Below are 15,225 nucleotides of genomic sequence, written 5' to 3'. Positions count from 1 at the left end.
CAGGAAATATTGCTAAATAGTGTTTTATATTTTGTTTAGGTGGCTAAGAATGGTATCTCTGGGGAAAGCAGAATTTTCTATAGATTTTGAGATTAGAAAGTACAAAACCACCTAAACATTTCCTTGGTATTTACATTGTGATAAACTGTTTCTTAGGTAGGTACAAATATAATAACTCTAAGACAATTAAAATAGTCTAAGGTTTTTTGTTTTTTCTTTTTAACGAGCCACTGGTTAATGATAAGAATTTTAGAAGAGCTTTGTTTTTTTTACTTTATAAAACTAATGTATTAACTATATTAATAAAGTGACAATTATTTTATTTTCAAAAAAATCTACTCTTTTTCATTACAGTTGAAGCATTATTTTTTTACATTCATTTATTTGCCCACTTGATTGTTGTCTCTTCAGTTTTCTCTCAATGGAAATTTGAACTGTGAAACTGTACATACATTACATCTTAAAAAATCCACTTTTATTTACAGAAGGGTTATAGAAAATAACATTGTAAGTAAGAAATGCCATAATATGGTCCAAGAAAGCTGTAAAATTTGTGCTTATCTTCAGGAAGATTCTATCATGTATTTTAGTGTACCCAAACAAGGCAAAGCCTTTAAGATTTCAGTGATTTAGAGTATATGTGGGTAGTATGATGTTTGCATCTTTTCTACACGTTGTAATACCACTGTCCTGGTTTATTTGGCATAAACCTAAAAATGGTATGAGATGAGAATTGGTAGCCAAAGGAGTTTAAAAGGTACTAAAAAGCAACTCTGGAATGTTGCCAGCCACTTTTAATCACTGCTCTCCCTGGTTCTAACATTTTATTTTTTCTTAAGCCAATCAACCATTGTAGTATTTCCAGACTCAGACCTTGTAAATCCTGGTACCAGGAATGTTTTAGTAGCAGGTTGATGCTCAAAAAAGAATAGCCTTAATTCTAAGAGGGTCAGTCTTTGTAACGAGGGTTCTCTTGTCTCTTCTTTAGCCTATTCCTCCTAAAAATAGCAAGGAAGTAGGTTTTGTTTAGAGATATTTAATGCAAACTTCACATTTATATGTATGAATTAGCAATGCTTGAAATCTCCTCCAGCTACTTATAAAATGTATGACAAATTATGACAAAGACATATTTATAAAAAGTAATAAAGCTGAAATGTTTTATAAATGTAGTTAGGTGTTTAACAAAGAAAAATAAGAGAATACATTTTTACATGGCTTCTTGTTAGAGTGGTGATTTGTTTTGGATAGGAGTTTCTTAATTGAGTTTGTCAACTAATATTAGAAGAAATGCATAGAGATTAAACCTCTGTCTTCCCCACCAACACACATGTGCAGGTGTGTGTGTGCATACACACACACACACACTCAAATTTCTTTTTCTCAGACTTATACCCCACACACACTTCTTCTTACCTACCTGTCTGGGTGATTACATTCTGAAGTGGAAGACAAGCAGAGTTCTTAAGTGATAATTCTAAAATCTTTTTTGTTACCAAAAATATCTGATGCCTTTTTGTTGTTGTTAGAAATATATTTTTCTTCCAGAATCCTTCTCTCCAAATTATGTTCCCCTAATCATGTTCCTTTTTCTTTTCTTTTTTACAAAAGGATTTGAGGACAGAAATGTTTCTTTTTGGATATTTCATTCATTACCCTGTACAATAGTTCTTTCTTACATTGTATTATATTATATACCCTATGGGTGTTGATAACTTTTATTGATACCAAAAAATCATTTTATTTTGGGACTATATATTTTCTTTCTGTTCCCTTACCTCTAACCTTGGTATACTTTAATACAGAAGAGAAAATAATAACGAATAAAGTTCATATATAAGAAATATAAAGGTTTCAATGTCTTAATTTTTTTTATTAGTTTACAATTAGCACTGTCAAATGGATATCCCCAGATTCTGAGGCCCACAAAGCCCCCTAGATGTGTTTATGATATTGTTTGACTTAGAAAATATGCCAGCCTGGGAAACAAGTAATGCCCCAGGTGATTGCGTTCAAAAAAGAAAGCTTCCTGATCTTTTCAGTATTTGTGCTTTTCTACCCCAAGGAACAGTCATAAAACTTGCTGACATTTCTAGTCTATATCAAGAGTGGGATTTTCACAGTCATCATCAAATCACCCGTTAACATTGACATCTTGCTGTCTCGTGTGTTGTTTTTAAGATTATTCTTTTTGAAACTAGGACTTAGGAAAAATAATAAAGCCAGTAGCTTTTCAAAAGAATGTGCTTCCTCATATATTATCTCATTTTATCCTCCTATCATAAGAGATGAGAGCAGGTGCCATTATCTTCATTTGAACAAAATCCTAAGCTGCGGAGAAATCAGGACTAGGCCAAGGTTCTCTTAGCACAACCTAGATTTCCATCTCCCAGACAAATACCTTATGGGGAAGAGATTTCCATCTCCCAGTAGACCACCTTGTGGGGAAGACCAGTCACCAAATATATAGAGAGGGAGGAAAGGAAGGAAACAAGGATTTGATTTCCTTATCGATTCTAGTCAAAGTGCTGGGTGCTGCCACATCACTGTCTCATTTATTCTTCCCAGAAGCTCTAGAGCTAGATGGTGGTATCTTTTTTACAAAAGGGCAAAAGAAGGTTCAGAATGTAGACCATTGTGTTGGGTAATATGGGGGATAATGGAAATGGTCTCAGACTTGGAGCCCTGCCCTCCCAGTCTAGTCCAGGAATTATTATAAAGACATTTTAAACAGTATCCACCCAAAGGATAGTGAGGTTAGAGAAGACCAAAATGGTCAGAGAAAACTTGTTATGGTGGGGGAGACTTGTGTTGAGTCTGCCAGGACAGCAAGAAGTGGGCAAGTGGGAGGGAGAGCCTAATACCCCATCAACACTGAAGAGCAAAGTAGAGGAGAAGCCCCGTGTAAGCCTAGAGCTTGTTCAGCCAGAGCAGATGAAGCCTTCTGGGGAGAGGGTGACTGTGAGAACCTGGGCTGTGGCCACAGGAGGCCTTGAAAATGTGTGGGAACAAGACCACAGGATTTTAAAACTGAAATTCATCTAGTTCAAACTCCCCATTTTATAGAAGGAAAACCATGATCCACAGAGGTGAAATGGCTTGCTTATGGTCACAACTATGTAATTTACAGGGCTGGGAAAGGCGCCGGTACTCTTATTCCTAATCCAGAATTATTTCTACCCTAGAGTGTATATGAAGCTGTTGGTGAGAGGGAGTAGTGAAGTGTGTCAGTGTTGAGATTCCTCTATCAATCTCAAAAACTCATTATTACTAATAAAAGTAGTCTCTTAAAAAAAAGACTTGTACCATTCCATATCGTGTTTGCTACTTGCTTGCCCTTGATAGCTGACAACCAGCTTCAGTTAGTCAAAGCACTTGAGAGATGCATTGGATGATGGAAAAGCTATTCTCTTCCATTTTTGTGTTTATTCTCTTTCCAAACCCGGAAAGTCAGCTACCATTCCGTTTTCCTGTAAATTATACTGGCACACACAAATGACACGATAGTGAAATGCAATGAAATAATCTTTTCAGGGCCAGAGGCATCATTTAATGGTCAGTATGTAACCCCAGATGCAAATGTGGCTCAAACGCTACTTACCACTTTATTGGGTATCTGTTTTGTGCCAGGCATTGCCCTATGTTCCTGTAATAAAAGGTTACAAATTTGCAAGGTTACCATTATCCTCATGCCACACAGGAGGAAACAGAGGCTCAGATAGGCTTGATAACTACCCAAGGTCCCACTACCAGTTGGTGGTATAGCTGCTTGCAGAACCCTCATTTGTCTGACCTCCAACTCCACCATACTTTCCCTGTTTTACCATACTGCCTCCATAAGATCCATAAGTAACCTAACAAATGATTTCATTTCAAAAGCAATAAAGCAATATATATTTATTGTAGAGAAGTAGGAAATTGAGAGAAAGAAGAAAATGAAACCCACACAGACATAGGACCAGTGCATTAGTATCTTATCTTCCCAGACCTCTCCTCTGCAGATTCACCCTGCTCTCCTTTCCAAACCTGAACCCACTGGGCCCATGAAGACCCTTTGTTTAGCCTACACTATAAGTTCAGCTGTGCCCCATGAATATTTTCTACAGAGTTGATGACAACGAAGCAGTTGGGCCTTAGTGGACAGAGTGTTGTGGGCAGCAACCAGGAGATCTGTGTTTTAGTTTTGGTTTTACCACTGCCCTGCTCTGTGCTATAAGGCAAGTGACTTCTCCCCTGAGATTCTTCATTTCTTCATGGATAAAATGAGGGAATTGGATTCCATCGATCTCTGCTGTTCCTTCTGCTTTTGATACTTTTTAATTCTACAGTTATGCTTCATGTTGACTTTGTCAGGCTCATATAGAGGGAATGGACAGAGCTCTGTTCTTAGGATCGTCTGGTGAGCTTTAGCAGCATGTAGGCATTGCCTGCTGTCTCAAGGTGTGTCACTTACTGTTAGTCCCCTCATATTTTGGGTCCATGTCATTCTCACCACTTGGATCTTTCAGCAGAGAAGGTGAGAAACTTGAGGCCTAGGCAGATATAAGGTATGTTTGTAGAAGGAAGCTTTGAGGCTCATGGAGCTAAAGGCTGGGAGATGTGGTAGTTTGATGAAGCTTCTTTCCTGCCCCATGCCTCATACGCACTGAAGGAAAGGAGAAGTGACTGTTAGGTGCCCCTCCATGGACAACAGATAATTGTCAGTAAGCTATAATAACTAGAGGGGGACAAAATGCTTCAGTTCCATCTCTTGAATTTTATAATTGCATGACAGTAGTAATGATCATTTTTGTCATGTACGTACTATATGCTAGTTCTCTTATATACATTATCTCTAATCTAAAACCACTCTGCAAAGTGATGGTGATTATTCTGATGATTTACAAATGAGATCAGAGAAATACAGTAACTTGTCTATGCCCACGTAACTGCTGAGTAACATGTCTGGGATTCTCATGTAAGGTCCAGGCCTTAATGTTTTCTCTTCTGTCCTGCATCATAAATCTCTGCTGAATCATTTCCAACAGCTTAAAAACAAGTTCTGGTATTCATCCTAAAAATAATAACCACCACTCAGTAGCTTTCTGATTCTCTATTTTTTGAACGAGTTATCTACACACTTCAACTTATCCCTCAGCCTTCTTCAGCCTGTCTTCTGCTTCTGTCATTCAACTAGAGCTGTTTTTATCAAGGTCATCTAAAATCTCCATATTGCTTAATTCAGTAGACATTGTTTTTTCCTCTTTTCATCTTTGATACAGTTGACCACTCCCCCGTTTGTTCTGCCTGGCTATTCTCCTTTCTTTGGTCTCTTCTCCACCCATCTTCTAAATTGGTGTTCCTATAAATTAGTCCTGGATCCTCTTTTGTTTCTCTGAACTCCCTCCCTAAGTGATCCCAGTCTTTACCATGGTGTTAAATACCATCTGTGTGTAGATGACTTCCAAATTTATAGCTTCAATCCAAACGTTTCCTCTGATTTCCTAACTAGTGTGTTCAACTCTGTACTTGACATTTCTATTTAGATGTTTTACAGGCTTCTCAGACTTAACATATCCCAAATGGAACTCTTGGATCTTCCCCCAAACTTGTTAGTCTTTCCTATCTTCAAATGGTAATATTCTGCCTTTTTGCTCCCCAATTCCCAGTCCATCTGCAAGCCTGTCATTCATATCTGCTAACTATAGCTTAAACTATCCATCCCTCTCCATCTCTACTCTCCCTACATGAGTTAAGCCACCATCCAGTCTCACCTGGACTACTGCAATCGCTTCCAGATTATTTTCTCCACTCCTACTTAGACCTTCTTCCAAACTGCTCTCTGTGTATGTCCGATCAAATATTTGAAGCTATAAACCAGAGTTTTTTCTCTTGATCAAAATCATTCAATGGCATTCTATTACCTCCCCCGACTACCAAAAAAAAAAAAAAAAAAATCTGAATTCTTTACCACGACCTGTGGGACTCTCTGCGTGATCTGGAGCTTGCTTTATCTAGCAACTTCGTGTGATGCCACTTCCCCGTTTATCTTCTGTGCTTTAGCAGGACTCCTGTCCTTTTGGTTCCTTGATCATAACTAGCTCTTTCCAGACCCCACAATCTCTGCCTAGCTCTTTTCTCTGCCTGAAACAACCCAGTGCCCTGTTTCTTGAGTGGCTGCTCCATTTCATCCTTTGGTCAATATTGTTGCCATCCCTGAGAAGCTGCCTCTGACCACATTATCTCAGTAGGGCCTTTCTTTGCCTTCCATTTTCTTCTATCTTTGTTCCTTCTTTGATTTTGTAATATTGCTATTACAAGCTGTATGTTTTGTGGTATACTTGTTTATTATTTCTCTCTAACTAGACAGAAAGCCTACATAGGCAAGGGATCCTGTCTATATTGTTCAGTGTTGTATATCCAGCACTCGTTACAGTGCCCAGTGTAGTTGTAGCTCAATTTGCAAAATGGATAATGAAACTTAAAGTGAAGCTCACATGTAAAAGTTTGTTTCTCACTGGGAGACTAGAATCAAACTGTCCATCCCCATGCTTCATAACATTCATGCACTGGCCCTGTAAACAACTTCAAGATTAAGGAAAATGCTACTGGAGAGGCTCTGAATGGCGGATAGGCATTTAAAAGGCAGCATGAAGATTTAGGTCTGTGGCTTGAATAGTCATTGCTTTCCTCACTTGTTTTTCCATATTCACCTAGGCACGGGAAGCTACAAGAAGCATAGCTGAGGCTGGTCTTGGCCCTGGTCTCCTGGGTTCATTTCTGGAGATTTTCAAATGTGGTCTCCCTGGCTTAGTGAAAAATATGTTTTTTTGTTAAGACAACTATCTGAATTCCTCGCATACCTTAGTTCCTTAAACCAAGTTGAAAGCTTCCCAGGGAGGATTTTCATTGTGTTTAGTGCAGCGTGGCAGAATGGAAAGGACTTTGAACCAGAAGTTGGCTTGGATTTTTGTCTTAGTCCTGATTACCTTGGAAAACAAAATGAAAGTAAACCCTAAATAACAGTTTTCCTATCTGTGAAACATGAGAATTGGGTGAGACGGTTTCTCCTAGCTTTTATCATCCTGAAATCTCTGATTCCTGTGGAAATTGTGGATGCTGAGGTAAACACAAAACTGCAGACTTTAAGGAAGCAGACCCTTTCCCCAAGGTCATTTGTATGGAGAAATAGTGAACACTCCCATAGACTACCCCAGCAAGTAGGAGAGAGAGAATGATAAATTCCTTGGAGATTCAGAACCCTTTAAGGTACCCTGTTTGACTTCCCTTGCCAGACCTTTAGTTTATTGGAAATTGTCCAAGGAAACAATCTTTTAGAGCCTACTGGTTTTGGGCTTTTGTTGACTTCTACTTCACTCCACCATGAATTGAAAAAGTGAATCAATTGGGAATAAGTAAGCTTGTGGCACCCCAAAAGAATCTTTTTCACTGTAATGCAAGCATCAGTCACTTGGTCACCCAGAGGACTACTCTTTCCTGAAAAATATGCAACAGACGAGAGAGAGAGAAAGCAGACTTCTTCCTCTATTCACAGGTATTATAAAGCTGAATCAGGAAGATTCTAAGCCTAGTTTTTAATGTGGGTTTTAGTTTTCACAGTTGGCAACAGCTTGCATCCCTCTTTTTAATTGTTCCTACTCTGGACTGGCCTTTATACTAAATTCATTTCCATTTATTCTCAAAACATCCTTTGGGTTGGATGGTAGTGTCTCATTGTTCTTCCAGGTGAAGAAACTCAGGTGCTTAAAGGTTTTAAGTAACTTGCTAACTTTAGTCAGTGATTAGGTTGGGATTTGCACCAGGTAAATGAGTAATGATTCTTTCTCTGAGCCTGTGGGGTAACTAAACACATTTCCAGCATTTTTAATAGGAGCAGAAAGAGAGTAGGAAATTAATGACACACAATTCACAAGTCAGGTGTGCTCATTCTCTGTCTTTTTCCTGGAGAATCCTGGGTGTTTTCTTTTCATCCAGTCCTATCAATACCCTTCCTTTCTAGGATGATACTTAGAGAGTATTCATTTTAAACATTCTAGAAGTGAAATCAAAACCTGAGTTAAAACACTGAACACTCATGTTTTGTATGATCACGTAGTAGTGTTTCTTAAAAGCAAACCTTATTTGTAACTTAGAATCGTCCAGACCTGTTGCTTTAAATATTTTAATAAAACAGGATTTCCCCTCCCCCATTGAGGCCCACTTTTCTCCCCAATCACTTTAATTATGTGAGCTAGAATGCTGTTTCTCACACATCTTCAGTTCTCAACCTTGTTAAAATTAATCATATAATCCCCCTTTAAAACATAGTATTAAATCACCATAGTAACACAGTATCCAAGCTTTATAGATAAAACATAACAGCCATAAGAAGGTAGCGTTTGGTGTCCCCTTGACGGCCCTATAACTTTTATAGAAATGTGTTTCTTCTCCTGGCTGTGGAAGGTGGAGGGATAGCATTACTTACACCTGCTTTATGACCACATTGCTTTTAAATTGCCACCTTGTTTTTGTTCACCTTCCTAGTTAAATAAGGAGAGTGGAACACTTTTTCTTTCTGAGTTATTTTCTTGTACTGTCTAACCACTCTCTAAGGGATGGGGTTGTCTCCTTAAATATGATCAGGCAGAGTCCATTGGCCTTTGTATTGGAATACCTTGAAAATTCTTTAATTTTAATTATGTGGCTGTATAAGGGAGTTTTAGAAAGTCTACCCTATCTTTGAAAACTTAATTCATATCATACCCAAAGACTCAATAAGAATTCTGCCTTTGGAAAAAGCTTGGTGGTAAACCATTATTTTAAAATTTCTTCTGATAATTTATAAAGTAATTAATAGCTTACAGCATAGATTTGACTATTTTACCAATTTGAATATGCTTTGTAAAATACAATATGAGTTGATGAGTTCCTTTGAATGACTCAGTGTTGAATTCTAGCATATTATGTTAATATAAATTCAGGTATTAGAATCTGGATTTTTTAACCAAAAATACCTTTATTTTAATCTTCAGAGAAAAAACTCTTCTTTTTCTGAGGTAATTACCGTTACTTACAAAAATGGATATACATCTTCAAAGCATTTCCCTTTAATGCGAAATTTAGCTTTATGGGATCTAAACATTTAAAGGTAAAAAGCATATTCTATTTTGTTGCCGTTATAAGACAAAACTGAATCTAGCATAAGGTAGGGTAACCCATTCACTCTTCAGGTTCTTCTCTGACAGGAACCAGCATTATTATATTATTTCCACTTAGCAAAATCTGCTCTGATTTAATTATACTTCTTCCTGGCCAGGTGTGGTGGCTCATGCCTGTAATCCCAGCACTTTGGGAGGCTGAGGCGAGCGGATCACTTGAGGCCAGGAGTATGAGACCAGCCTGGCCAAGACAGCAAAACCTTTTCTCTACTAAAAATACAAAAATTAGCTGGGCGTGTTGGTGCACACTTGAAATCCCAGCTACTCAGGAGGCTGAGACATGACAATCACTTGAACCTGGGAGGCAGAGGTTGCAGTGAGCCAATATTGTGCCACTGTACCCCAGCCTGGGTGACAGAACAAGACTGTGTCTCAAAGTAATAATAATAAATAATAACAACAATAATACTTCTTCCCCCTGGTGTGATTTCAAACTCAGTGACCTCTTCCAGTCCACACTGACAAAGTCATCAAGTCCTAGAAGAGTACCCACAATTTCTTTATTGCTCTTCACCACAATGTGAATTCTTTTGTCTACAAGCTCTAGCAGCAACAGCTGGGCAGGGAGGTGCCATAACTATGTAGTTAGCCGCCATAACTATGACGGAAGTGGGATGTTTAGATTTTTAAAACGGAATGAAATCCAAGCTAACTGGTAAACTGATTTTAAAAACTGGATTTTTAGACATTTTACAATTTTAAAAAAAGAGTGTGGCTGGGCGCGGTGGCTCATGCCTGTAATCCCAGCACTTTGGGAGGCTGAGGCAGGTGGATCATGAGGTCAGGAGATCGAGACCAGCCTGGCTAACATGGTGAAACCCCGTCTCTACTAAAAATACTAAAAATTAGCTGGGCGTGGAGGCGGGCGCCTGTTGTCCCAGCTACTCAGCAGGCTGAGGCAGGAGAATTGTGTGAACCCGGGAGGCAGAGGTTGCAGTGAGCAGAGATCACGCCACTGCACTCCAGCCTGGCAACAGAGCGAGACTCCATCTCAAAACAAAACAGAGTTTCTGTAATCTGATTAGTATTATGTTTTTAAACTTTTTAAAAATAGATGTTTGAATGTTGTGCTTATGTGTGGTTTTAAAATTTTTGTATTGATACATTTTTAGCTTTTTTCCTTAAATGTGTTTCTTTAAAATGTTGTTTCCATTTCTTAGAAAGCACCATGCAATGCTAGACATTTTGGTTATTTCTGTCCTCTAAAATAGGAAATATGTTTCTCATAAATTCAGAAATTATGAAAGATATAGGAATTTAGGAAAGTAACACCTAAGCATGCCCTCTTAACAGTTTGAATTTCAGCTCCTACCCTTTGTAGCTGTGTGAATGTGATTCAGTTACCACCTATTCTGGTCCTTAGTTTCCTTTTCTGTAAAATGGGAACATCCTCTAAATTTTGTGGTTGTCATGAGAGTCAGGGAGATGGTCTACGCATATATGATGTCTAACTTTGTGGCTGGCACATAGTAACATTTACCTTCTACTCTGGCAAGCACTCTTATTATCTGAACTAGGGAAGTTCTCAGGTGAGGATTGTTAGCAGCGAGCTGGTAGAGTGGCCTGTGGAATCAGAGCGAGGGTTAAAATCCAGCTTTTTGCCACTGATCAGCTGACCTTAGGCAATGCCTCTCTAGACTATTTCTTCATCAGCAAAATGAGGTTAATAGAGGGCACCTTTCGGGATTGATGCACTGACTAACAGAGCTGCCTCAGAGACTGAACTCAATAAGGAGAAGGTATGATAGCTCTGATTATTTGATTTCTGAGGTGGTCACTAGAATGGGCTGCCAGCTGTCTTTTTTTTTTTTTTTTTTTTTTTTTTTTTAACTAGCTTACAGTCTGTTCCCTTGAAGTGTGTAAATTTTAAGAGTTCCACTGAGAGAGGAAATGTTATAAGTTCAACGACTCATTGTGATTAGATACTTTATCAAGAAACTTACTGCACATTCATTTTCCCCTTTGTTCTGCCTTTGCTGCAGCCTCACAGTTAGTCAAGTTGGCCAGAACTTCACGTTCGTGCTCACTGACATTGACAGCAAACAGAGATTCGGGTTCTGCCGCTTATCTTCAGGAGCGAAGAGCTGCTTCTGTATCTTAAGGTAAGGGAGAAGGCTTGGGCTGTTGGCTCATTCTCTGAAGCAATGTCAGCTTCTGCGTTACTCTTCCGTAATTAAATCTTCCAGCTGTTCATTTCATTTTCCTATCTGTTTCCCACAAGTCACTGCATTTGGGGAGAAGGACTTCACAGTGTTGTTCTTGCACTGTAAGTTCTGCAGATAATTGTATTTATTTATTTGTATCACATCCCTTGGGTGGGAAAGGGGACCATCTCTTCTGAGTAGTTTGTGGAAGCCAGAAAGTCAGTGTGGCTTCAGTGCCTTCTGCTGTTATCTGGAGCTGTCAGAAATTAGCCTGTTAGACTTTCTCTTGGACATTTTGTGTATGTAAGATTATTAATAAAGTATGTGTCTGTAGCTCAGGACATCTTGCAGACACAGACTGTGTCCGCCTTAAAGTAACACCCTTGCCCCCTTTGGGTCAGTGAATGAAGAACCGTGTCCCATTTTGGCTACTTCTCTAGAGATTTGAAAAAAGTGCAGAATCGTGTAAGAAGTCTTCTTCAGGTCTTCTAAAAGCCCCTCATACACCAGAGCCACACTTGCTTAAGGCTCTGTTTCCTTCTGCCAGAGGGGTAAGCCGTGCTCTGGGGTGGGAGGATGTGTGGAAATCCGATTTTGGAGCTGCTGGCTCTGTGGACTCCTGCTGGGCGCCTCCTGAGGGGGAAGTAAAGGCATCCCCCATGCTCCCCTCTCCATCTGCCTCAGTTAAGTAGGTGTCAGAGGGGCCTGCCTCCTGTCTCTCTCTGCTTGTGTGGAGCAGTCAGGGCACGGCAGCTGGAGGTGCCCATGACAAAACCCGGGCCCCCAGGCTTGAGTTGGGCCTGGGCCTGGGGATAAAAGGCCAGGCCCTCTATGGATTCCAGAAAGGGTAGCTCTCTGCGGCACTAGTCCTCTGCACTTTCTTCTTCTCATCAAGAAAAGACTCCCCCACCGACCCCTGTCCCCCAAACCCACATACTCTCACACCATAGGGGAGGAGGGACTGACTTTGGAAGTTCCCATGCTCACTAACTGTCAATCTGGACTGCTATACATTTGCATTTCTCTATACAAATCTTAGTATCATTAGTGCTTTTAATCAGTGAAGTCGACTCTCTTCTGCACCAAGCATAGCATTTGTAACCTGGGCACGAGAGGATGACTGCTGGAGAGGCTTTAGCAAGGAGGCTGCTTTGGGAGATTCTGTGTGTTCTGTTGTTCTCAAGCATGCCTCAGTAGCCCAGGCCCAAGAATTACCTGCCCGGAGTATTAGACTTTGATGTAAATGATTGTTTACATTTGGATTTAACAGTGTGATCTTTTTCTTTTTAAAGAAAAATTTCTCTTTCAGTTTTGTCTGTTTTGTCTGTTATATTTCAGCCCTGGCCAGGCCACTGCATATTTATACAGTTGGCCCTTGAACAATGTGGGTTTAAGGGTACTGGTACCCCCACACAGTTGAAAATCCGCATATAACTTTGACTCCTCAAAAACTCAACTGTGGCCAGGTGTGGTGGCTCACGCCTGTAATCCCAGCACTTTGGGAGGCCAAGGTGGGTCAGGAGTTTGAGTCTGGTTGTCAGGGGTTTGAGACCAGCCTGAGCAACATGGAGAAACCTGTCTCTAACTAAAAATACAAAAATTAGCCGGGCGTGGTGGCGTGGCATGCCTGTAATCCCAGCTACTTGGGAGGCTGAGGCAGGAGAATTGCTTGAACCCAGGAGGTGGAGGTTGCAGTGAGCCAAGATTGTGCCACTGCACTCCAGCCTGGGCAACAAGAGCGAAATCCCATCTCAAAAACAAAACAAAGCAAAACAAAAAGAAAACTCCCAAAAACTTTACTAATCCATAGCCTACTGTTTGCTGGAAGCCTTACCTGTAACATAAACAGTTGACTAACACATATTTGTATGTTGCATATATTATATTTTATATAAATTACTGTATTCTTACAATAATTAAGGAAGGGAAAAGTTATTAAGAAAATCATAAGGAAGAGAAAATATATGTGCTGTTCATTAAGTGGAAGTGGATCATCCTAAAGGCCTTCATCCTCATCATCTTCACGCTGAGGAAGAAGAGGAGGAGTTGGTCTTGCTGTCTCAGATGTAGCAGAGGTGGAAGAGGTGGAAGGGAGGCAGGAGAGGAAGGTGTGACTTTTACTTTTAAAAAATCCACATATTGGCCAGACACGTGGGCTCACTCCTGTAATCCTAGCAGTTTGGGAGGCTGAGGCAGGCAGATCACCTGAGATCAGGAGTTCAAGACCAGCCTGGCCAACATGGTGAAACCCCATCTCTAAAAAAAAAAAAAAAAAAAAAAAAAAAAAAAATATAAAAATTAGCCGGAGTGGTGTGGGGGGTGCCTGTAATCCCAACTACTTGGGAGGCTGAAGCGCGAGAATCACTTGAACCCAGGAGGTGGAGGTTGCAGCGAGCCGAGATCATGCCACTTCATTCTACCCTGGCCGACAGAGCGAGACCCTGTCTCAAAAAAATAAAAATAAAAATCTATGTATAACTGGACCTGAGCAGCTCAAGCCTGCCTTGTCCAAGGTCAACTATGTATTTGTTTGGAGGTGGTGAGTCTTAAACTGAGTTCTTAGAGTTTTGCAAAAAGGTTTTTCCCCATAATATGTTTGGGTTACAATGTTTCTTTCCAAGCTATGTGTGTGTATGTGTATGTATACTCTAAACTGGCACTATCACTCAGCAAATCTTGATAATAGAAAAGTATTTATTTAAAAATTTACGCTTAAATTTGCTTGTCTCTGATTCTGATGTGTGACTTTGTGTGCCTATACAGGTAGGATCACGGATTTCATATTTGTGAGAAGCCAGTTGAATAGTCTTCGTGCTGTCATCCTTTAGAATGAAAAACAGCAGCAATTGATGTGTTTTTAAAGTCTGTTATAATAGGTTAGAACTATGGAGAAAAATTCGGTGGGTTAATTCATTCATTTGTGTGTCAGTTCTTAATTGAATGCCTACTATTAGCTAGTCCCTGTCCTTGAGGAGTTCCCAGACTAGCTGGGGAGATGGATGATCACAATACAGCGTGCTGTATCTAATACACAGAATGATCCCAAGGCATAGTGTCTTCTTACTGTTGCTTTTCTAGTGCCAGAGGATAGTGACTGTGGCTAAAAATACAAGAGTCCTAGATGAATTCTGGAACATGAACTTTATGGGTATCTAATATGAGGGCAGAGAAGCTATCTTTTCCAGCTTGTGTGGAAATAAAGAGCACACCCACTGACACTTTCCCTGTGTTGGGTTTGGGAACATTGCTAAGCGGAATCTAGCATGTAAATGGAAGGGTTTACTGTTAAAACTGGATGACTGGTTGGCGATATATCCATTGGGGAGTGGAGAAGTCTGCCAAGAGAATGAGGGCTCAGTTTGGGTCTAGGTTACATTGTTGCATTGTCCTCTTCTGCTGCTCAGTCTCCTTGCTTTCTTTAGATACTTTCTCTTTAGTTAACCTGTGCCTTGAGGTCCAATCACCCTTCACAGTGTGCCCAGGGCTATGGCTCAAGTGTGCTCATAAACCACCTCTACTTTTGCTTTCTATTTCTTGTCTTAAGGAATGTAGCTCTCTGTTATGGCATCTGTGCACACATAGCCCCTGTGGTTCCAGGATTTAGCTTCACTTCCTCCCTGCCTGATCTCCCAAACTGCTATGCTTCCTGGCCCATATGAACTACTCAGTCTCTACTTTCACATGTTTACCCATCCTCCCAGACTCAGCCTAGGCACTTCAACAGAGTAGCCTTCCCCATGTAGAAGTAATCATTTCCTCTCTGGCACACCCAGTGTGCTTTGCATTCTTCAGTTACACACTTATAACCTTGGTCCTCCTTTGTTTTCCTCCTATTGGAAGGTCAACTCTTTAGGGGTAAAGGCTGGATCTTAATTAACTATGTA

At 40.1% G+C, this 15,225-nt stretch overlaps 1 protein-coding gene across 1 annotated transcript in view; it reads left to right on the top strand.

Annotated features, from left to right (window-relative positions):
• Window positions 1–15,225, top strand: part of DENND1A (DENN/MADD domain containing 1A) — a 497,378-nt gene that overhangs the window by 112,464 nt on the left and 369,689 nt on the right. The window contains exon 4 of the mRNA XM_011965500.1: window positions 11,180–11,299. Within this exon, the coding sequence (XP_011820890.1) occupies window positions 11,180–11,299 (120 nt within the window). The remainder of the gene's footprint in view (window positions 1–11,179; window positions 11,300–15,225) is intronic.

The sequence above is a fragment of the Mandrillus leucophaeus genome, unplaced genomic scaffold (assembly GCF_000951045.1).
Source record: "Mandrillus leucophaeus isolate KB7577 unplaced genomic scaffold, Mleu.le_1.0 Scaffold729, whole genome shotgun sequence".
Lineage (NCBI taxonomy): Eukaryota > Metazoa > Chordata > Mammalia > Primates > Cercopithecidae > Mandrillus > Mandrillus leucophaeus.
This window is presented reverse-complemented; position numbering and strand designations above follow the sequence as displayed.